Source organism: Camarhynchus parvulus, chromosome 1 (genome assembly GCF_901933205.1).
Source record: "Camarhynchus parvulus chromosome 1, STF_HiC, whole genome shotgun sequence".
Classification (NCBI taxonomy): domain Eukaryota; kingdom Metazoa; phylum Chordata; class Aves; order Passeriformes; family Thraupidae; genus Camarhynchus; species Camarhynchus parvulus.
Window position 1 is genome coordinate 68,212,262 of NC_044571.1, and position 23,780 is coordinate 68,236,041.

At 40.8% G+C, this 23,780-nt stretch overlaps 1 protein-coding gene across 2 annotated transcripts; it reads left to right on the forward strand.

Moving 5' to 3' along the window:
* Positions 1–269: 269 nt before the first annotated feature.
* On the forward strand, positions 270–23,780 carry HSPH1 (heat shock protein family H (Hsp110) member 1). Of its 2 annotated transcripts, none has more exons than XM_030953991.1 (18): positions 270–553; positions 1,492–1,549; positions 7,348–7,488; positions 9,145–9,267; positions 10,498–10,597; positions 11,352–11,485; positions 11,966–12,210; positions 13,083–13,311; positions 14,209–14,315; positions 15,546–15,679; positions 17,697–17,902; positions 18,696–18,827; positions 19,575–19,712; positions 20,126–20,251; positions 20,776–20,883; positions 20,991–21,110; positions 22,268–22,429; positions 22,921–23,780. In XM_030953991.1, the coding sequence occupies exons 1-18, from the start codon at positions 447–449 to the stop codon at positions 23,116–23,118; spliced, it is 2,568 nt and encodes an 855-aa protein (XP_030809851.1). In that variant the 5' UTR covers positions 270–446; the 3' UTR covers positions 23,119–23,780. The 2 variants fall into 2 exon arrangements, with proteins under 2 accessions (XP_030809851.1, XP_030809850.1); XM_030953990.1 differs by lacking the exon at positions 270–553 and adding an exon at positions 1,071–1,353.

Below are 23,780 nucleotides of genomic sequence, written 5' to 3' on the forward strand. Positions count from 1 at the left end.
GCATGGACGGGGACAGCAGCTCGTATCCCTTTCTCCCGCACACTCCGGGACGCAGAGCCCCCGCCGCCTTTCCCGGACCCCGCCGCCTCCTCCGCTCCGCGCCGCCAGCCCCGCCCCGCCCCGCCCCGCGCGCCTGGCCCCGCCCCCGAGGGGCCGGCGGCGTCCGCGGTCGCCGTGGGAACGGCTTACGTCACCGCGCCCGGCTCCGCCGATTGGCGGGAATTGTTCGAGAAGGCGGCCGAGGGCGGAAGCGGAAGCCGCACGTGGAGCCGGTGAGTGGCTGCCGCAGTTTCTGGAAACTTCGCCTCATTGTCATATTTAAAGCGGCGGCGGCGCCGCTGCGTCCCCTCCCCGCCCGCCCGCCCGCGCACGCTACGGGGACCGGCGGCCGCAGCAGCACCGGGAGCGAGCCGGGTAGAGCGGGGGCCTCCTCTGGCGCCGGGGCCATGGCCGTGGTGGGCTTTGATTTGGGCTTCCAGAGCTGCTACATCGCCGTGGCGCGGGCCGGCGGCATCGAGACCGTCGCCAACGAGTTCAGCGACCGGTGCACGCCGTGAGTGGGGGGGGTATGGCGGGCGGGGGCCGGTCCGTGCCCGGCGGGGCGCCCGCCGTGGAGAAGGTGCTGGAAGTTTCGCGGTGGGGCGTGGGGGGGTTCCCGCTGTGCGGGGCCAGCGCGTTGCCCGGCACTCGCCGCCTCCGGGGCTGCCGGGGGGTCGGTACAGGGTGGCGGGGCCGGGCGGCAGCCCGCTGTGTGTCCCTCCGACCCGCTGTGTGCCCCCGTGCTCCCCTTCCCGCCCTGACCCGCTGTGTGCGCCGATCCCCCAGCCGCTGGGTTCCGCTGTGCCCCCGAGACCCTGACCTGCTCTCTGCTCGCCCGCCCCGATCCTCACCCGCGTTGTTCCCCTGTATCCCCCAGCCCGCTCCCCGGTCCCGACCCGTTCTGTGCCCCGGAGCCGGAGCGCGTCCCGCGGGCAGTGCCCGGGGCTGCGGGGCTGTGCGGAGCCCGCTCGGGCCGTGCTGCGGCGGGCGGGGAGCGCCGGGGGCGGCAGGAGGATCCCGTGGGGCAGCCCGGGGTAAGTGGGACACGGGCGGACCCGCTCCCACCCGTGCTGCGGAGGATGGGCTCTGCCAGCTGCTCCAGGGTAGCTCTCCCTTAGTCAGAGGTTAGATATAGAAAGCCTCTGGCTCCAAGCAGGAGTTAGTTGACAAGTTGGGAACAGCCATGCACAGATGGGTAGGGTGTAGTCCGGCTGTGAGTTCTGAATTGCGATCATCCTGTTTTACCGTTCGGATAAGCCATTGTGAAAAGTCCTGGATTCGGGCCAAGGCTTTAAGACGGATAAAAGTCTCCCTGTAGTTTTTTACTACAGGAATGACACTTTGACAGAAAGACTAAGGTGTTTTATCTGTAGCAGTAGAAAACGAATCCGTGACAGTTCTCAGTCGTGTTCGTTGTCAGGACCGAGTTAATTAGCCTGTTGTTCTTTCCAGGTCGGTGGTTTCATTTGGATCCAAAAACAGAGCTATTGGTGTTGCGGCTAAAAACCAGGTAGGTCATTTCCTGCTGCAAACTGTTGAAGTACCAGTGTGTGTAAAGAGAGTTGGCTGTGTGTATTTAAAGCCAAACAGCCTCAGTTTCTTGTTGAGTCTTTTATTTTAGAAATGCTGCACTATGCTGCCATGCTTTCTTTGGAGAAATGTGGGATGTTTTTGCTAGAATGCTTCTGCTCTCCCCTTCATTAATGTAATACTTTCCAGTGGAATATGTTCATATACTGACAAGTTAAGGTCACTGGGTTTCTTTTCCTAATGATTGTATACGGGATTTTCCTGGTACTTGAAGGAAAACATTTTAAATTCTGTATGTAGTCTCTTAAAATTAGATGTAAGGGGAGATGTTTGGCTTAGATTCTTAAAGCTATTTAGGGTACCTTACTACCTTTGGATTTGCTGTAAATTAAATGCCGCTGGTTTTGAAGGTGCAAGTCCTTATTTTGGTTTTTTGTTGTTTTTGGTTTTGTGTTTTTTTGTGGTTTTTTTTTATTGAGGTGCTTTGAAAGATTGAATGTTTTCTTTGTTAAAGTAGTATTTTCAGTTTAGAAGGAGAACTTGATTCCAACAAGTCTCAGAATAACAAACTGTGATGATTAAACAAATCCTTAGGTATTGTGCGTTGTTACATAACTGCTGCTGGGAGATCAAGCATGCAGCCTCGGCTGGCCTGTGCATCTCATGTAGCAAAAGGACTGCAGTGGGTTTCCATGGAGAGAGCACTAAAGGAGACTTTATTCCGCTGTAATAGCACTCCTCTTAATTTTGAATAGCCGAGGCAATACAAATACTTCACATGTTAACAAGCACATGCACATTCAGTTACAGGTTAGCATTTGGAGTAATGAAGTAAATACATGTGTTTGTGGTTTTTTCTCAAATTTCATTTCAGCATTGCTCAGTTGACTGCTGACATTGTTGCAAGTCAGAAACTAGTATGATTCATTAGTGTGCAAAAATGAATTGTTACTCAAAATGAGAAATGATCTGAACCCGATGTACTCTCAAGCATGTTTCAGTATTGTTAGATTGTTCCAGTAGGTGCCGTGGAAAACATGAAGGAGGCTGCAAGTGAGGCCGATTCTCTCTTAGATTGCATTTACAAGTGTGTATTTGCAGTGATGAACACCTGTGACTTCAGTTACCTTCAGACTAACCTGTATGAAGTTACTTGATTGAGTGTTTCATGCTTGGCTCTCCTAGAAGTTGAAGCTAAATATTTTTGCCAGGAAAAAGAATGTGATACTTTAAATGATAAAAGATGACAGATCATTTATTTCTGTAGTTGTAAGTGGTCCAGTTTGGCTGATGATCTGAGATGTGAATTGTGTTTCTTTTGTAAATGTGAAAGTTTCCTGACATGGACTACTGAGAGTTACATTTTTGGTGTCTTCAGGTGTAGTAGCTACTTAAATCAAGGAATACAATGATTGTTTTTATTTGGAAAATAAAAAGCAAAAAACCAAAAAGATCCCACGAAATAAAAAGAAGTTTTGACTGGTGACTTCTACAGTCTGATTTTGTGAGAGAACTCAAAATACTCAAAGGTGCTGTCTTTAATATTTGAGAAATTGCTGCTGGAGCAAATTTTCAGCAAATTTCTGTAACCTTTAGGCAAGCATGGCAGCACTGGAGATGAGAACAGTACATTAGCTAACAGTTCATAATTCTCAGCTTTCTTAATTGTGACTAAGCGGGAAGATATTAAAACATGCTACAAACCTAATGGCATACAATTACTCTAAAAATATCTTAAGATTGTTCTCTTAGAAAAGGCTTTGAGGTTAATTCTAAATTAGGCTATAAAAGCTGCCAGAGTGTTTGTGCTTCTCTACCCACTACATGGTAATAATTCCTGCTGTTACATTCTTCAGCCATACAGCTGGGAAATACGTAGCATTCAAGCACTCTGAAGTTGTGGCTATACAAATAAATAAAACCATGCTGGGCAACAATCTTCAACACAGGAACCTAACTACTCCATCACATTTAAGTACTGGAATAGTTCCTGGCATGATTTTTGGCCTGTGTTAACTTGTGCTCGTACTATTAATTGCTGAGCACTGTTTGGTGATTAGAATAAACCAAGGATGACTCTCAGCAGGCAGTCCAAGTGTGACATCTTTCCACAGACACAGCTGTCTGGAAGTTACTGTTTGTTAGTGGGAGTATGGCCTCCTTTTTTTGTCAGGGAGCTTTTCTGTAGGAGAACTGTCCTAGTTGAGTAGCTTTTAATAAAGATGTAGCTCAAATTCTTCTATTTTGTGGTGGAAAATTTTTAATGCAACCAGGAATTGATGCTTTTCTTTGAGGGTAGTGCATGCTAGAAATATTCCTTGGTATGCTCAGCATTTGAGTTGCTATCATGCAGTCTGTTGGTGCCTGCCTAAATCTATTCTGTAGATAATAACACACTTTTATAATTTCTCTCTAATAAAATAGAATTAAGTCTACTCTGAGATACTTGCATTATCTCTTAGGCTGCTCTTGTTGTCTGGTTTCTGTTGTGCTTTGCATTTCTGATAATGAATGCTTCTTTATGTCACTTGCTTGCTCTGGGGAGCTTGCATTGGAGTTTAGCACATATTTCAAGCTGATGTTAGCAAGAAAAGTTCCAAGTTGTCTATGCACTGTAATCTTCTTTGGTCTAGGGTAGAAATTTGAGTTGCTGCCAGGCGAGTGTGAACAAGGAAATGATGTGATTTCAAAGTAGCTCAGGGAGAAAAAAGTAGCTAATTGAAATATACGGGGACACTTAAACTTGACACTTAGTAACTAGGAAAGCACTTGCTTGCGCTTAATGTAATAATGTTTAAAGTGGAGGTGGTGTGGCTTGGGTTGGAGGGGCAGCTTACCGGCAGAGAAGCCAACTTCCTACGTCGTTGCCATCTTTAAACATTTGAATTTGGTCTAAGTTGAATTTGGGTGACAGAAGTGAGGTGCAAGGTGAGTGGCTCTGGTTGCCAGCACAATCAGCAGCAGAGTGCTCCAGTGCAGTGCACAGGGGGGTTTCCTGAATTGGGGGAGTGTCGCAGGGAGACAAGAGCTGCAGAAGCCTGCAGCTTGAGTGGCAGTGGCTGATGGGACCTAGGTGGGGCCAGGAGCAACAACGGCAGTTTCCCCCAAATATCAAAGAAGCCCTTAGGGAGCCCTGGTGAGCAGGGTGTGGCTCAGCAGTGTGCAGGAAGGCGCTGAGGCAGTGCCAGCCCAGCCAGGGAGCAGCGGTACCCACCTGGCAGGAAGCCATGGCCTCGCTCAGCTCTATGGCACGGAGCTGGCACAGCTGCCCAGACAGCTCTGGAGGGACACACTGCCAGTACTGGGCGGTGCCTGCAGGGTGAGCCCTGCTCACAGTGCCAGTAGTGGGTGGCACCTGTGAGCACAGATGTGGGAATGTGCCCAGGTACTCTTCCACTTAGTGAAAAACTCTAGCAGGAGGTGAGTAGGTTGAGGACTATCAGGGAGTGTGAGAGAGAGAGATGATATAGTGGAATTGCATCCTGCCGTCCCCGGGACATGCCTGGGAGGCACACCTGACGCACAGAGGATTCCTTTCTCTCTCCTCCATCTGCTGGAAAAGTGACCTGAAGGGATAGGGAGCAATCTGTCCCCAAGGTTAAGTTGGCCTGTGTCAGAACCACTTCCCTGAAGAAAAAGAGGACATTACCATAGGAGACTCCCTCCGGAAGGGAGCAGAAGGCCCAATATGCTGACAGGAACCACTTCTTAGGAAAGTCTGATGCCTCTCTGGGGTCCGAGTTCCTACCCTGGTATGGCTGTCAGATAATTATCCATTATTGGTTTCTCAGGTTGCCAGTGATGAGGTTGCACCAGGAAGTCCAAGGCCAATCAGGAGAGATTTCAGGGCCTTGGAATGAGTGCTTAAGGGATCAGGAGCACGAATAGTGCTATCATGTGTTCTGTATCCTTCCAGTTGCAGGAAATGAAGGAGGAAACAGGAAGAGCCAGCAGACCAATGTCTGAGCCTGATGCCATTGGCAGAATTTAGGGGTTTTGATCATGGGTCACTTTACATGACAGCAGGACTGCTAGCAACAGGCAGGGTACACCTGTCTCAGAGGGGGAAAAGGATCTTTGCACAGGAGCGAGCAGGGATCACTGAGACCTTTAAACTAGATTTGGAGGGGGAAAGACATGCAGCCAAGTTTGCTAGAGATAAGCCTGGGGGGCACCACAGCAGTGTTTGAGAGAGTGAGGTCCTTCACTCTGCTGCCTTGGTGAAGATGGGATGGAGATCCATGCAGCAGTGGTGACACAAGGGTTATTATTGATGTGTTTTAAAGCTGAGGAAGCTCCTGAGAATGCTCACATAGGAGCTGGGGCTTCTCCTCTGCAAAAAGGGCCAGGATTGATAGCCCATGAAGTGCATGCCAGCAGGCATCAATGCCTGCAGCACAGGCAATAAAGAGGAGGAGCTGGACACCATTGTGCAACAATAAAACTGTGACACAGTTGCCATTATGGCAACGTGGGGGGATGACTGGCACAACTGGGGGTTACTCCTAACTGGTTAGAAACTGACTGGATAGCCAGGCCCAGAGTGTTATGGTGAATGGAGCTAAATCTAGCTGGCAGGATAGCAACAATGGTGTTCCCCAGGGCTCAGTACTGGGGGCCAGCCCTATTTGATATTTTAATCAGTGATCTGGAAAAGGGGATCAAGTGCGCCTTCAGTCAGTTTGGAGGTGAGGCCGTGTTGGACTGGAGTGTTGATCTGCTGGAGGGCAGGATGGCTTTACAAAAAGGATGTAGACAAGCTGGATTGAAGGGTTGAAGGCCACTGTATGAGGTTCAACGAGTGCAGTGTCCTGCACTTGAGTCACAACAGCCTCATGTAACACTACAGAGTGGGAGCAGAGTGGCTGAGAAGCTGCCTGGTGGAAAAAGACCTGGAAGTGCTGTTTGACAGTGGTTGAACCTGAGCCAGTGTATGCCCAGGTGGCCAAGAAGGCCAATGGTGCCTTTGCCTTTATCAGCAGTAGTGTGGCCAGCAGGACCAGGGCAGTGATTGTGCCCTGTACTCGGCACTGGTGAGGCCATACCTCAGATCCTGGGTTCAGTTTGGGGCCCCTCACTACAAGAAGGATGCTGAGGTGCTGGAGTGAATCCAGAAAAGGACAATGGAGCTGGGGAAGGGTCTGGAGCACAAGTCTGATGAGGAGCAGCTGAGGGAGCTGGGGGGGTTTAGCCTGGAGAAAAGGAAGCTCAGGTGTGCCCTTATCACTATCTATAATAACCTAAAAGGAGCACAAAATTGCACCAGGAGAAGTTTAGATTGGCTGTTAGGAAAAGATTTTTTCACCAAATAGTTTGTAAACATCTGAACAGGCTGCCCAGGGAAGTGGTGGAATCACTGTCCTGGGAGTTATGTAAAAGGTGTGTGGATGTGGCTGTTGGGGATATTGGTGGACTTGGCTGTGTTAGGTAAATAGCTGGGCTTGATCTGAAAGGCCTTTTCCAACTTAAGCAGTTCTATCATTCTAAATTAGTTGACTAAAGTAGTAGACTCTGTTGATCATGTTATTGTTCACCCAGTTGTCTCAAGGTTTCAGAGATAGATAATTTTATAATCCTTAATAAGTAATGGTCTGTGTCTAACTTATTAATGAGCTGATAAAAAGTACCAGACAGTAATTACCAGTGTTAAATAAAGCTGTAACAAGGGAGTGAGCAGTAGTCTGAAAACTTGACCTGTGCTTGGGGGCCTACAGAACAGCGCTGAACATTGCAGGCTGATTAAGAGTGGATTTCTAACTCTCCTGTATTTCTTTATAGCAAATTACTCATGCCCACAACACTGTATCTAACTTCAAGAGATTCCATGGCCGTGCATTTAATGATCCTTTTGTTCAGAAGGAAAAAGAAAAGTTGAGCTATGATTTGGTTCCCATGAAGAATGGTGGAGTTGGAGTGAAGGTAAGCCTGCAGTGTATCTTTCTGGGTTGTATAGGTAAATCTGAAGTCTTACATTTCAGCACCTGAAATGAAAATATGGGTTTCTTTTAATTACCCTAAAGGTAGGTTGTTTTAATCTCTCTGTTAAAGAAGAGCTCTTCTATGAATAGACAGCTTTATCTTTAAATAGTAGATATTAACCTTAAAATTAAGGTTCATTTACAAATAATTGCTGAAATGCAAGTTTCCCTGTTGGCAAATTGCACATCTAGCTCAAACACACTGGCAGAAAAACTGCTAAGGTAATTACAAGGTTGTATGCTTTTACTTCAAAGTATGACTTTCTGCCACTTGTGTGGAATGCATTGAAGCAGACCTATTAGGTGTTTTACAAATCCTTTAGAAAATAGTCAGAACTCTTCTTTAGAATGATTGCCTTAAATGAGTGGCAAGTGTGTCTTTAGTGGACTGCCTGGAGTCAGTTACTTGGAAAAAGATGTTCAAAACCAGTTCCTATTACATTGCAGGTTTGTCTCTTGCTTACATTTCAAAGACTTCACTGATACAATGTCAGTTTTTCATAGAATAGGTGCTGTTAATAATATTGTGTCCATTTACAGAAACATGTACAATTACTGATAATGAAGCCTTGCTGGCATAACAATCAGTGTTGCTTCACTGTTGAAGACTTTAGCTTGAACTGGTCCCTCATAACTTCAGTATAGATCAGTCCTAAGTAATGAATAGATCACAGAAAAAAAAAAGGATGCTTTTTCTTTTGCTGTTTGTGATTTGTGAGGTTAACAAATAAATTCAGACAGAAATTATTGGTTTCCTTTAATCAGTGTGTGTAGGAGTCTTGTACTATGAGAGTCTAGTGTTGGGAGAACTCTACTACTTGGTATTTTTCCTTTTTTTCTTAGGCTGATTGGAGAACAAATTAGTATTTATTTGTATTTAACTGTGGTTAAAAAGTTTTAATAATTGGTTCAGTAAAATTCAATAAGACTCCGAGGTTTAGAGAACAATTTTTCTATTAAAACCAAAATGCCTAATTTTCGCCCAAACCATACTGAGTGAATAAAAGAGAAGTGTTACTTTCAAGCATCAGCTGTAACATATAACTTCACTTCATCACTGTCATGTATTCAATTGCATGATAAAAATGGTGCTTCAAGAATGATTTTTGCTAAGAGAGCAACGAATGAACTTTTTGCTAAGCTTTATCTTAAGCTTTTAGTTGTTTCATATGCATAGGTGAGCTGTTGTTGCACAGTTATTCCTTTCAGAGACGCCTCACATATTTGAGTAGAAGAATAAAAATGCCAGGGAAAAATACACAGCAAGTACTTCTGTACATTTTTTGCATTTGGCATCAGTTTGAAAAATGATGGCTATTTTTACTTAATGGTGTGCCACATTTTAAACTTGTGTCGTTTTTGGCAATTTCCTTAATCTATGGAGTTGATACAGTTCTTGATGTTTTAGGACAGGATGGAATTATTGCTTCTATAAACGCTCAGCTAGGAAATTAAATTGTAAACTGAAGTTCTATAATGAAATAATGAAGCATGTTGTGATTTATAGAGTATTAGCCAGCAGTGTATCAAAGAACATTAAATATATGCCGTTTTCCATCAGTTGAACTAATGGAATTATTTTACCTATTCTATCCAGGTCATGTACATGGATGAGGAGCACATCTTCAGTGTGGAACAGATTTCAGCTATGCTATTGACTAAATTGAAGGAGACTGCGGAGAGTAACCTGAAAAAGCCAGTAACAGACTGTGTTATTTCTGTAAGTAATTGTAGTGCACAGGAACATTATGTCTTTTAACTTCAGCTATTGAGGGCATTTTGTTTCTATTCATGCAGAGTGAAACAGAACTCTGCTAAGCACTTACAAAGGGATTAATCCAAACTAGGTTTAGAGCTTCTGACTTAAAGAAATCCCAGGGCTGCAGCCATATTCCAATCCCTGACTAACTTCATGAACTCATTCTCTTGGAAATGTCTGGACCTTTGGACCCAAAATGTTTCTGGATCCAGGTATAAATCCTTCTGGAACAGCTTGCTTTCATGACTAAGCATACTAATTACTCATTGAAGTAAATACATATGTTTGTGTTTTTTTCTTGGATTTAAAACAATTTGATAACAGCTTTGAACAATTTGCTTTGTTTATGAATATTTGCCCTCTGTCAGCTGAAAATTTTAGTTTCTGTCGTGTTTATCTTCATCCTTTCAGCAAACTTTATTTTGTTTCTTTCACTGTTATGACTGCACAGAAAATGACCTCAGATCAAGATCAGTCATTCCATTGCAAAGCCCCAGTATAAAATAGCACCTGCCTCCTGTTCTCAATGACTCTGAACAAGTCTGTCTCATGTTGCATCTAGGAATATTTAGCTCTGTTATTATTAGAAATGTTGATTCTCCAGTTGAACCTGGAAAGCTAGTTCTTCATGTGTCCCTGGAAGGGGGACATCAGAAGGCACTGTCCAAGGCCAATGCTGGAGATCTGTAGAAAATTTTCAGCAGCATATTCCTTCAGAATTTCTTAGCACTTCTTGCCCAAGTAATTTATGCCAAAATAGATTATCTTCATTTGTTATCCGTTATTTCTTTGCATCTCTGACATCTGTAGTATTGCTGTATGCTTTTAGTTCCCTCTTTCCTTTTTTGGAGTCTACCTGCTAGTTCTGATTAAGGTATTCCATGTCACTGTCTTCATAATACCCAGTTTCACATTTTGGGCCAGCACTTACTGTTATTAGCATTTGTATACAAATAACTTGTTTCTTGCTAGTGTGTGCTCATGTAAACTAGCTGATGTTAGTTTAATTCCATCTCTGAGTAGAATATTTGAAGTGTTAATTCAGTATGGTGGTTGCATTTTAGAGGCTTGAAGTAAGTATCTTCCTCAAAGAGGAGGAATAGATACAATTTTTAAATTAATACTTTCAAATAAGTGGTGTAATGTCTCATTTTCTGGAAGTAACTTTGTATTCTCACCTACTTTCTTCAGGTTCCATCATTTTTCACAGATGCTGAAAGGAGGTCTCTTCTGGATGCAGCTCAGATTGTTGGTCTGAATTGTCTTAGATTAATGAATGACATGACTGCAGGTAAGTAGGATAAAATAGCAGTTTCTGCAATTGACAGACGGGATAGAGGGTGCATTTAGTTACTTTAAGAAAAAGGACTGACTTGAAAAGGCAAATATAAGACATAAATATTTGAAAAACATGCTGTTCTTTTCTTGGTTTAATGTCTTCAGTGTGAATGGGTAGATGACATCAAGCTCCATTGATAATTATCTCCCTGAGCACTTATTTAGGAGTCACTACATATGCCTGGACTACTTGTTCATTTAGTGTACTGCCCAGATTTACAGTTGCAGCAGTTAGACAATCCTAAAGGAAGTTCCTTGATTAAACATCAACACCTCATAACTTTCAAGGCTTTTTTCGGTATAGTCAGGATTTTAAGCAGACACATGGCTCTGCTGACCATTTATACAGCTCTCAGACAAAACTTCCCAGCTTGGAAGATACTCACTGGAAATACAAAACTGGGTTTGGGTTTTGTTGTTAAATTGTTCTATGTTTTTGACTACTTTGCAAGGCAAAAAAAGAAAAAAAAAACCCAAACAAATGCTTAGAGAGCATATACATGACTAAGGGAGTATATTCTGCTTTTCAGGTCCCACAGCTTAGATTAATGAAACAAAGCTTCCATGAAGATGGTATAGTTAGCACATGTGTATGTTGGGATTTGTCTTTATGCTTTTGATCTTACAGGTTAATGTTCACAGGGGTGTTGTGGTATGCCACTGGAAACTAGAGATTGTGTGGATAACATCTGACCCTTCTTTTGTAGTGGCTCTGAATTATGGAATTTATAAACAAGACCTTCCAGCTCCTGAAGAGAAGCCACGGATAGTTGTGTTTGTTGATATGGGACATTCTGCATTTCAAGTATCAGCCTGTGCATTCAACAAGAGTAAACTGAAGGTAGTAAGATTAAATGGAAGTAAAAGGGTCTATAAGCAATTAGAATTAAATAGCCTGCCAATCTACCTTCTTTTTTAAATTCTGAAATAATTTAATGCATGGAAAGTGGCAACGAGTCAAAAAGCAAAGGTTTTCATCAGTGTCCTTCATTTCATTAGAATTGTTTCAAACAGGCTGTAAATTTCTTGCAATACACAAATGTAAGATAAATAATACTAGTGCTCTAATTTATTTTCCTTTATCTAAATGAGTTTGTGTATGGATTAAAATTTTGAATACTTAGGATGTCACTTAGTTACTTAGTCTTATTTCCTCTGTAAAAGTGAAGATCAATTTTTGGCTGATGTGATTGTGCATTGGAAGATAGGCTGACCTGTCCCCAACATTATTTTGAAGCAAGGACTTGCTGATATTGGAAGACTGCTATTCCCTGTGATTTTTATTAGTGTTAAAAAAAATAATTGTGTTCTTTTAAACCAGGTACTTGGGACAGCATTTGACCCTTTCCTTGGTGGGAGAAACTTTGATGGAAAGCTCGTAGATTACTTTTGTGCAGAAATAAAATCAAAGTACAAACTAGATCCAAAAACCAAAGTTCGGGCTCTTCTTCGTCTGTATCAGGAATGTGAGAAACTGAAGAAACTAATGAGTTCAAATAGCACAGACATTCCCCTAAATATTGAGTGTTTCATGAATGATACTGATGTATCTGGAAAAATGAACAGGTGAGTTCTGTACAAGACAGGCATTTGTTTTGGTGGCCATTTTTTAAAACAAGTGTTTCTTTCAGTGTTTGAAAGAAACTTAATGTGCTAAAATTAACTGTAAGTACTGAATAGCTGTGGCATTTTGTAATGCTAGAATAGCTAAGGCTGGGAAATGGAATGTTCAGCTACTTGAGTAATGTTTCAGTGCAATAAAGCATGCATAAGGAGTTTAGATTCTTTTTGTAGAATATATTCTTAAACCCATGGATTTATGCTTGCAAACCAGAGGGTTGGTTGCATATTTTGACCTTCTGCATATTTTAGGTAACCTAAATCCCATACTCTCTCAAGATAGTAAAAGTTCAAGCTTTGTTTCTTTTTTTCTGTTTTTAGTGTACTGTGGATATTGGTAGAGAAATGGAGGGCAGAAACAGTGCTTATGGGTGATTACTTGATTATGGTCCAAGTGTAAATGAAGTCTCTCTCTCTTGCACATGTTCACAGGCATGGCTTCATTTGTTAGTTCTGTAGCTAATGCGAAGAGTAGTGGGTTCTTCCAGTATTTGGGCAACTGTTTTTCATTATAAAGGAAGTGTCAGTGTTTTCTGATTTCTTATCTTTAACCTCTGCTCTGAGGCAAATACATAGCAGCTGCCCAAACAAAACCTTTATCTTATTTCACTACATTGATAGTGGCTTAGGAAAATTTGAAAGCAGCTGTTTGTGTACTACCTTGTCTATGGTTGCCACTTTGGCCTACTCACAGGAGTTTAGCTTTAGGTCTCTGCGGTGTGGTTAACCAACCTAGTCAGCATTCAGTTTGGAAACAAATACCAGGCAAGGTTCTTGTGGGACAGGCATTATTTAGTTAATTCCATTTTTTTTCTTAGGTCACAGTTTGAAGAATTGTGTGCTGACCTGCTGCAGAGGATAGAGATGCCTCTGCTTTCATTAATGGAACAAACACAGCTGAAAGTGGAAGATGTAAATGCTGTAGAGATTGTGGGAGGAGCAACCCGTATTCCTGCTGTCAAAGAGAGGATTGCTAAATTCTTTGGCAAGGATGTCAGTACAACACTGAATGCAGATGAAGCCATAGCTAGGGGCTGTGCTCTGCAGGTATAGTACTGGCAGCACTTGATGAAATTAAAAGATGTATTTCTTCCATGAAGAATTAGTCAAGCAGTTATGAAAAATTGTAGAAGTGGTCCATTTTAAAGTACTCAAGGGAACATACATGTTCACTAGGTCTTTTTATGGGACTGTACTGTTTAAAAAGTCCTGAGTACTCCTCCCTGGTGCAGTACTCTATTGCAGGGTGCATTCCTTAAGCAGCCCACTCTGCTCTTCAGAAGAACACAATCTAGGGATCTTTAATGCCAAAAATTTAAGTTGTTGTCAAGCTGATAGATACTTTTACTCAATAAGGTATAAGGAGTATCTATGGAGAGCCCAAACTACTGCAAGTTTGACCTTCCTGGTATCCAGCTTGCCATCAAAGTGAAACAGGCTTTATTCTGTCTCCCTCCCATTTTTACTGTTTCCAACTATATTTTACAAGCAAACAACTCATTCAGTGTTCTTCCTTTTCTCCTTTAACTTCTTGTCTTAGTTCACCCTCTTCTCTTTGACTTGTTTCTTTACTCCATCTCACTGACAGCTTCCTATTGCCAGCAATCAGTTGTGTTCAGGAAAAGAAGCAGGACCCTTTAGATAAACACTTCTTTTAGGAGTAAGCACTGCAGAATTTCCCTTTTTTATAGTCCTGCTACTTTCTTAGTGTTACCTTTACTCACAAGCTGCAAAAGACCTGCTAACATAGCACATAAACACTTGTGTGTGAGATTTCTCTTCTCATACTGCATTGAAATTGAGCATTGAAATAGTTCTGCCTAGTAAAATCAATACAGTTCTCACTTGTTTGAAAATTTTTTGCTGTCATGTCTAGTGGAGTAGAGGAGTTAACGAGCTTTAATGCAAGCTTTTTTGTTGTTTGTTTTTTACTATTTTTTTCAGTGTGCCATTCTTTCTCCAGCTTTTAAAGTGAGAGAATTTTCTGTGACAGATGCTACACCTTTTCCAATATCTCTGCTGTGGAACACAGAAGCAGAGGACACTGAAGGGTAGGTAGCTCAGACTACCATTCCATGAAGCTTTTGACCTTCATAGTTCAGGGGTCATGTTCTTGCTTGCATTTAAACTAGGATTTGGCATTCTCATGTAGAAAAACCATAGGCCATGTACCAGAGATGTTTGGCAGGGAAGATTGTAAAGACACAGGTTGAAATTTGAACTGTAATTCCTCATTTGTAAAAATATGAGGATTTTTTAAAAGTAAGTGAAAGAGCTACCAACTAGTATCTTGTCTTGCCTTTATCTGGTTGTCAGGATTAGGATTATAAAATTAGATCAGTGCTTGGGTCCTGATTCCACTTTGCCTTTTGGCTTTTCAGTTTTTACTCAAGGTGTTCCCGACACCTAAGATTCTTGATTTATTAGTAATGTTAGGTACTATGGAAATATTGTGAATTTATATGGATGCTATTTATCTGACTGCAGGAGGAATTTAACACCTAGCAAAAATTTAACATTTGTAAGAGTAATTTCTTGCTGCAGTCTCTTATGACTGACATCTGTTACTAATTGTGCCATGCCTGTGGGAGATGCAATTGTTTTCTAGGATGTAAAGAGCTCCAAGTTCAACCTGTAGAAAAATCATAGTTCTAGAGGGATCTGTTCATACCTTTTTCATGTTCTTTGTAGTTCAGCCTTTTTTTCTTCCTGTCTGTTTTCTGTGGAGGTGCAGGGCCTAATTGTTGTGTCACTTATGAGAGCAGCCTGTGGGTTCATGTTCTAGGTAAAGCTCTCATTTTCTCACATCTAGGTTATTAGATGAGATCTTCCACAGTTAGGAGACAAAACTTAGCTGGAAATTGGGATCAGGCTGGCATAATAGCGGACATGCCATAGAACATGAAGTAAAGCTGGTTGTTTTTCTGTCATGTTGAGGAATGAATAATAATCTGGTGTCAGGGTTCTCAACTGAGCCATGGAACATAAATGAGCAAGGAATTAACAGGGCTATAATTATCCCTTTGAGACTAAGGAAGGGTGCAAATTATGATTCAAAATACACTATTCCAAGCTCCAATAGTGGAATAGGACAAGTTCTCATTACAGTAGAGAACAGTAAATCCTTTTCCTTGCAGTACAGTAGTGAAGTGTCTTTATTGGAATTGTTCAGAAGGGTAGATGTTTCAAAACATGATATTCCTCTAAAGAGTTCTGACCCTATATCAAAACCTTCCAGCTCAAATATGCGGCTAAAAGTGATACTTTTCCCTTAATTACAGAGTTCATGAGGTCTTCAGCAGAAATCATGCAGCACCCTTTTCTAAGGTACTTACATTCTATAGGAAAGGTCCATTTGAGCTAGAAGCTTTTTATTCTGATCCTAATGGAGTCCCATATCCTGAGTCAAAAATTGGTAAGTAGTCCTGGAAATAGTGTTGTCTCCAATAGAACAATTTGAAATCAAAGAGTAACTGTTGTGCAGTATGGTTATGATATATATATTCAGGCTTTTGTCTCTGAAGGACTCAGAATTTTCCCATTCCTGAGGCAATTGAATCAGTGTTTTTTGTTTTTCTTGCTTATAATGCTCTTTGGCTAAACGAAGAAATGAGGGGGAACAAATCAATGCCTATGACTAAAATGTGGTTATCACTACTAAAGATAGCTTTTTAACTTTTTAAATCTTCTTTTCTGCTTATCACTGAAGCAAACTAGTAATAATTGAATAATATCTCCTGTATATATTAAAAAGTGTGTCTTGAATAACTAGTTGTTGTTTTTACCTGTACCTTCTGGGACTGACATAATGCTGAGTAACTTCTAATCAAAGCAGTCTGAAATAGTAGCAGCTACAAGACTACAGTATTGATTTGTCTATGTAACGTTTCTAAGCGGTTCTTTCATACTTTTTGACAAATTGCAGCACTTGACAGTGTTGATACTTACAAAGAGCTTACAACATGGTTAGTTAGAAAAAGACTGATGGTAAGAACAGGCCAATTCAATAATTGTTCTTGAGTTCTAAACATGCAATTAAATGTTTGTTTGCATGCCATGTATTTTGAAAAACCAGCACAAGGGAGGGGGACTTATTACAAGCACAAGTAGTGACAGTGCAAGGGGGAATAGCTTTAAAAACTACAAGAGAGCTGGTTTAGATTAGATATTTGGAGTAAAGTCTTTGCTGTGAGGGTGGTGAGGCCCTGGAATAGGTTTCCCAGAGAAGTTGTGGATGCCCCATCCTTGGAGGTATTCAAGACCAGGTTGGATGAGGTCCTGAGCAACCTGGTCTAATGAGAGGCAGGGGGTTTGGAATGCAGTCTTTAAGGTTGCTTCCAACCCAGGCCATTCTGTGATTCTCTGTCTGTATTCTATAGTTACAGAAACATCAGACTTCTTTTAGTGGTTGATTCTTACCATAAAGATTGATGGTGGGCTTTGTCAGTGTTCAGTTTATTTGGCTTTGACAAATGGGAAACTGTTTATCTGCTGTTCTGAAAGCTGGTAAGAACAGAACTGAAGATCAGATTTGTTTCAACTCAGTTGCCAGTTAATTCTTTGCTCAGAACAGAATTACTGGTATGACTAATGGGTGAAGTAGTAGTTCTAATGAGACTGGCAAAAGAGAGAACAGGTCACACAACTCCAGTATTATTGGATTTACAAGACAGAAGATTATATTCCATAGCCTGCAAGAAAGGCAGGTAAAAGCTTGTGTGTTTGTGATCTAGATCTGTTGCTGAAAGAATGGTGTGTGCAAATGTGTATATTTGGCCTGTGAAATTGGGGAACTTGTACTTTGCAGCTAAGTGAGCATTCTGGTCTCCAGGTCACTCTTTTGGTAATCCATGCATAAGGAAAAATGTCTGCAGGTAATGTCAAGGACATCTGATTCTTCATTTACTGTTGAACTAATTGTCTGTCTATTAGTTTCACAATGCTTGTTTCAAGTATTACAGTAGTTACAGAACAATTAGGTTCTGCCCAAGAATAAAAGGTAATGGCAGACTTGCATGGATGTTAGAAGCTGTAAGGAAAGCCTCTAGAAATACTGTTTCTATGTTGGGCAATAGCTTGTATTAGAAAGGCACCACTTAATATTGGCATTAGACTAAGCCCTTCAGTAGTTTTCTTTCGGCCTAGTAGTAACACAGAGAGCACCAGTTTTGTATTTACTCTCTATTAGTTGTGTCAGGAGAACCTACTCTTTGCTTTGTAAGATGAAGTTAGCTGAAAAGCAATGTACTTTGGTTTTGTTGGGGTTTTTTTTCTGGTAGTACTGATTTAATTTGTGGGACCATGAGATTAGCATGGAGGCTTCATCAAATATCTAGAAAACAGTTTGTCTATGACAAAGGGAGATGTTTTCCTGGTTCTGTATTATTACCTACTTAATTCCACTGTGTGAGTTTTGATTCTTTTGGTTTTAGGTAGGTATGTTATCCAGAATGTGGCAGCCCAGAAAGATGGAGAGAAGTCTAAAGTCAAAGTGAAAGTCCGGGTCAATACTCATGGCATTTTCAGTGTGTCCACTGCATCTATGGTAGAACCAGTTAAAAGTGAAGAGTGTGAAGATGTCAGTGTTGAGACTGAAGTGGAAGCTCAGGACCAGAGGTCTATTGAAAACTTCAGTGATGTAAGTTGACCTTTCTTGAGTGTGAATGTCCTTACTGATTGAAAGTGTGTTCTGCTGTTACATACTCTGGAAGGAAGATACCTTCCTCTAAGGAAGCAAAAGGAGATTAATTTTAAGATGTGTGTAGCTGTCAGGAAATTGTCTTTACAAGAACAGGAAATAATTTGTGCTATCTTGAAAGTGTGTGGATTTCAAAATCAGTTATTGTGTGAAGTGCCAAATATAGCAGCAGGTTGTTTGAGGGTGGGGTTGCTTACAGGTGCCATAGTTATCCAGCTGTTCCAAACAGGAAAACTAGATTTGGATTGTTAATCATCCATGCACTTTATGTTGAAGGAATTTGTATATAATCCTTTGTATCAAGTAAAGTTTTTTGAAACTTTTTATGAAAGGGAAAGCTGAATTGTTTTCTACAGCATTGAAGGAGAGGGGAGCACTGGGGAATAATGCACATTGTTATAGTCTACTTGATCTTTTAATAATTTTGAGGGGGAAAAAGTAAACATTATGACTCAATAAATTAAAAGCCCCTTTTGTAAGAGAAAGTGGGAGCACGTGCACACACGCACACAAGTATTGTGCAGCAAGCCTGGCACTGGTAACATTTTCATGAACTCCTTCTGAATTTGCACCCAGTCTGTATCTCCATAGCTGAAGCGTGTGTGTTTCTGCGTGTGCACAGAATGCTGTGTAGGGCACTTTGTACCGTATGTGCGTCAGAAGTGACGTGCCCTATACGTAAATGCAAGTGCACATGCCTTCTACATCCTTTGTGCCTGGGCTTTCATTTCAGAAAAATATCCAGCAAGAGAACAGTGAGGCTGGAACACAGTCCCAGGTACAAACTGATGGTCAGCAAACGTCACAGTCTCCCCCTTCATCAGAACCTCCCTCTGAAGAAAACAAAATCCCAGATGTCAAGAAAGTGAGTGACCCTTTAACTCTGTTGAAAATGTTATCCTATATAATGGCTTTTAAAATCGTAATATATTTCAGGAAAAGTAAGGAACTTGGTGTTGGAACCTTTTTCATTTTCACATCTTTACTATAGTGAAAAATAATATCTGTATCTTGTGATGGTTTCTGTACAGAGTTTGCAAAAGAATTCCTGCAAGAAGCCTTTCTCTACCACTTCCATGTCTTCTTGCAGTGTTGTACAACTCGTTTATTTGTGTTGCAGACATTTCAATTTAAACAGCAGTTAAAGGCCAAGCTTACTAGGCCTGCTGAGAGAAGCTGGGATCAGGAATTTATAAACCTAAAAGGAAACAATCAGTGTGAAACATTTGTCTGCATGTTATTGCTAGTGATTTTGTTTTTTTCATCTGTATGAGATGAAAAATGCTTTGGGTTAAAATCTTAAGACCTATCAGCATCATTAGTGAACTGCTACGTTACACATGAACACTTCTGGAAAATCTGCAAACACAGCATATATCTTTGGAATGTCCTTGCTGCGGCTCAGTGCTTACTGTCTTGAAACAGACTCTAAGGAGACTAGGATAGGAGGGGAATCCCCAAAAGGAAAGTGCCTCATGAGCATATTTTGAAGATTTTAAAAGAACATGGAAAACCTTTGTGTGTTCTTCCTCTGAATGTGTCTTTGATCATAGCAGTACTTCATCAGAAAGAAGTCAGGAAAATTATCTTATTTTTCTTCTTTCTAACTCAGACAAATGAGAAGAAAGGTGATCAGCCCCCAGAAGCTAAAAAACCCAAGATAAAAGTGAAGAATGTGGAACTTCCCATTGAAGCTAACTTGGTTTGGCAGTTAGGAAAAGATCTCCTCAATATGTATATTGAAACAGAGGTGAGTTAGTGTGGTTTAGACTGCTTTCTTGTGTGCAGTTATTAACCATTCACCTGCTTCTCTAGGCAGCCTCTGTTCTTGTACTGTCACCCTGGAGTGTGGGCTCAATTAACAGTGAGCTAACATACTGTCTGCCTTCTAACACATAACTGACAAATGTTTATCAGAAAGATTGAATTGTCCTTTATAGCAATTAGTATCAGAGCACTGATGCGTGGAATGGCATCACAGATTCATTTAAACTGTTGTAATCCAGAGAAGTGCAACCCATTTCTTCAGATGAGTCTACTGTGTAATAATGAGAATTTCAACAGTTAGGAGAACCAAGGCCTCTGGGAGTTTTCACAGGAGCTGTGCTTTATAGAATGCTGTTTGAACATTGTTATTTTTTAATTATTTTCTGTGGTATACAGGGAAAGATGATTATGCAAGATAAACTGGAGAAAGAAAGAAATGATGCAAAGAATGCAGTGGAGGAATATGTATATGAGTTCAGGGACAAGTTGTCTGGACCATATGAAAAGTTTGTTTGTGAAAAGGTAGGTTATGGTTTCAGGAACTTGTCTGAAAAAAACAAGTATCTGTTTTGTATACCTTGGTTAAACTTGCTCAAAGCCATCCTAAACATAGCTGCAAAACCAGAACTTCATTTGAATGATGGCAGTGACTAACCCAGAATAAGGCTTAGGTGTAACAAATACATATCCCTGAAAAAGGGTTTTGTCACAAATGGAGTAAAGTTTTGTTTCCAATTGGAACTGTTGACTGGAAGGGGAAACTGTGTTGCTTTTTGTGTAACCAAAACCATGAATTAGAGTTATACCCCAAGCATTGGCCTAATCAAAGACAAAAGTCTGTAAATGCTACCTTTGTTGTAGAAGTCCAGAAGCAGGCATGGTTTAAGTAACTAAATTAGGCAAAGGCTGCAGTAGAAATTAAGTTTTCATACAGGAGGCTAAGGATTCATGTGTATATTTTTACCTCTGTTATGTTCCTTCAAGACAAACATGGTTGATTGGTGTGTGTTTCAGTGTTTGATGTGTTGAATTATATTGACCCACAGGATCTGCAGGGATTCTCTGCCCTCCTAGCAGAGACAGAAGGCTGGCTGTATGAAGAGGGTGAGGATGAAGCAAAGCAGGTGTATGTAGAAAAATTAGAGAATTTAAAGGTAGGCCTGTTAATATGCCCGAAAAGCAAAATTTCCTAAAGACTGTGCTAAACAACATTAATGAATGTTAATGAATCACATAAACATGGAGAAATTGCTTTTTCTAGAAATTAGGTACTCCAATTGAAATGCGCTTCCAAGAAGCAGAGGAACGACCAAAGCTATTACAAGAATTGGGACACAGGCTCCAGTACTATGCTACAATAGCTGGGGAATTCAGGAATAAAGTAAGTGGCCTTTTTTTAACCACAGTGCTTCGGTGAGGCTCATTGGCTGGAGGGCTTCAAATGCACTTTCAGATGAGCTGTGAACTACTGCTATATAGGTCACAAATTTAACACCACAAATGTTTCCCAGTACTCAAAAAATCTCATGCAGTGTGTCGTATCTTCATTTGCTTGATACTTCTGGATGTTTTCAGGCTGAAGAGGGTGTTCTGATAAAGAGTTTAGACTTGTGGTCTGATTCTTGACCTTTAAAAAACTGATCTGTTTTTTAGAAATGTGCTCCTCTTTCAGGGACAAGAATTATTGTATGGTGAGAAGCATTAGTGTAAAACCTAGCTGCAGATAAAGTAAAAAACACAATTTTGTTATATGTGGGTATTTGGGGTTTGGTTTTTTGTGGAGTTTTTGTTTGGTTTTTTTTTCATTGGTATTTGTAGATTATGTTCTTGATAAGCTTTGCAGTCTAAAAATTTGCTCCTTTAATTTCAGCTTAAAGAATTTTAATAGGATGGCTCACAACACTCAGACTAATTAAATCTGAGACTTAACATCAGAAACAATTATGTCTTCACCGCTATAGATTACAAAATTAAGTGAAATCATTAGTAGTGTTACATGTGAAATAATTAGCATCATTGTAAATAGTATATTTAAAAACTTGGTTTTATTTAAGAATTCTAATTATGGGTTCATTGGTTGTGTTGCTGGGTAGGTCCTTTTCCTGATAATAGTTAATTGTGTAGCTGTAGCATTGTAGGGAGTGCTAAAGTTGAAAACTGTGGTCCTTTCCCTGTATATCAGAATCTCAATGTCTAAACTATCTTGGGTGCAGGTAGCTCCTCCAGAACAGGAGGGAATATTTTTATCAGCTTTGTTAAGAATGTTGTGTTTTATTGCATGACTTTTTTATGAAGCTTCTATGCCCTCTGTAAACCAGATGTCTTGTTCGTTTGGGTAAAGGAAGCTTTATATTCACATCTGTATTTCCTGTTGTCTCTGGCTGTAATGGATCTCCCTTGTGGCTAACTTCTATTTGTTTTGACCATTGGAAGACATTTACAAGTTATAAATAATTGAGATGGACTTGTTGGCATAACTTCATTACATTATTAACACTTGACAGTATTAACTAATACAAAATGTTTGTATTTGGACAGGATGAGAAATACATCCATATCGATGAGATGGAAATGATGAAAGTAGAGAAGTGTGTTAGTGAAGTGGTAGAGTGGATGAATAATGCTGTGAGTGCACAGGCTAAGAAGAGCTTAGATCAGGATCCAGCTGTGCATTCAAGTGAAATTAAGGCAAAGCTACAGGTAAGTACCATAAGAAACTATCTTTAGAGGTTGGTGCTAAAAGTGGAGTGCTGTGTGTGCCTTCTGTCTTTCCCAGTTTCATCTTGCTGCTCTAGTGTTCTTGAAAGGTAGAAAGTATGGAAAGGAGGAGATCGAGCAGAAAGCAGAGGAGCTCCAGTGTACTGTATACAATTCTGTGGGGCTCACTGATATTTTGTCTTTCAGTCACCTTAAAAACTCAGGTTGTTTTTCAGTGTTTTACTTGGACACAAAATAGTATTGAAAAAAACCAATGCGAAATCCAAAATACTTAGTTGAACTTTCCCACAGAACATCAGAAAGTATACCAATTAATTTATTTCAGAGTACAATAAGTACTTGTCAGTTTGGACTCAGGGGAACAAATGCAGAAGCCAATTTCAAGCAGTCTTTTGGACACAGGACTTTTCGCACTAGTGAAGCTGGTGGCTCCTTAATACGCATTCTGCCTACATCTTTTCCATCTCTTTTAGGAGTTAAACAATGTTTGTGAGCCTGTTGTGACACAACCAAAACCAAAAGTTGACTCTCCTAAGGAGGAAAACCCATTAAGTGAGCAGAGTGATTATAAAACTGAAGACATGGGAGATGACAAAAATTCTGAAATGCCTCAGCAAAACGGCGAATGTCATCCAAGTGATCAAAACACCATTAACATGGACCTGGACTAAGCCACTGCACTTGCAGCAAATTATTTCATCCCATGACAGAAGATGTTTTGGCTGTCATATGTGATGGGGGTGGGAATGCATTGTTTTGGAAACTATTTATATTTTTTTTCTTAAGACTTGTCTGGGAATATGTTATGTTGTGGGAGGAAGAATAGTAAAAGTGTTGGTCATGACTATCCTAAAAGGAAAATTGCCTTGGTAACTTTCAGATTCCTGTGGAATTGTGAGTTCATACTAAGCTTCTGTGCAGTATTTAACCATTTGCATCACTAAAGATGAAAAGAAGCCCTTGCTTTGAAATGTACTGCTCCTTTAAAAGGTTGTAATCAAAACACTCGTAGGCATTTGTAGATGCCAAGGTAGTTTTCTTTTGTCTGGACATCTAATTGGGTATGTCAGAAAAAGCCAGTGTCTGTCCCCTTCACAAGGACTTTGCAGAAGAAATCCTTCTGTCTGAGGTTTTTGATTGTTGCAGTCCAAAGTACTTATCAGGTAATGAGATGGTGAAAAGTGTTAGTAGCATGCAGAAACGCTTACGTTTCATCTCTTGCTAAACAATACATTTTTCATGTGGGGTACATAAAATGAAGGAAATGCTAATTCTGTTAGTGTTATTGTGAAGCTTTTTAAAGAGCTTTGAAATAAAGTTCATTTTACTGGTA

What these genes read in the sequence shown, in the direction of transcription:
- HSPH1 (XM_030953990.1), top strand. Translation starts at nt 1,223, where the DNA reads ATGCACAGATGGGTAGGGTGTAGTCCGGCTGTGAGTTCTGAATTGCGA. An exon ending in GTATCTGGAAAAATGAACAG is followed by an intron (nt 12,211 to 13,082) that starts GTGAGTTCTGTA and finishes TTTTTTTCTTAG; the next exon opens with GTCACAGTTTGAAGAATTGT. An exon ending in AAAAGTTTGTTTGTGAAAAG is followed by an intron (nt 20,252 to 20,775) that starts GTAGGTTATGGT and finishes ATTGACCCACAG; the next exon opens with GATCTGCAGGGATTCTCTGC.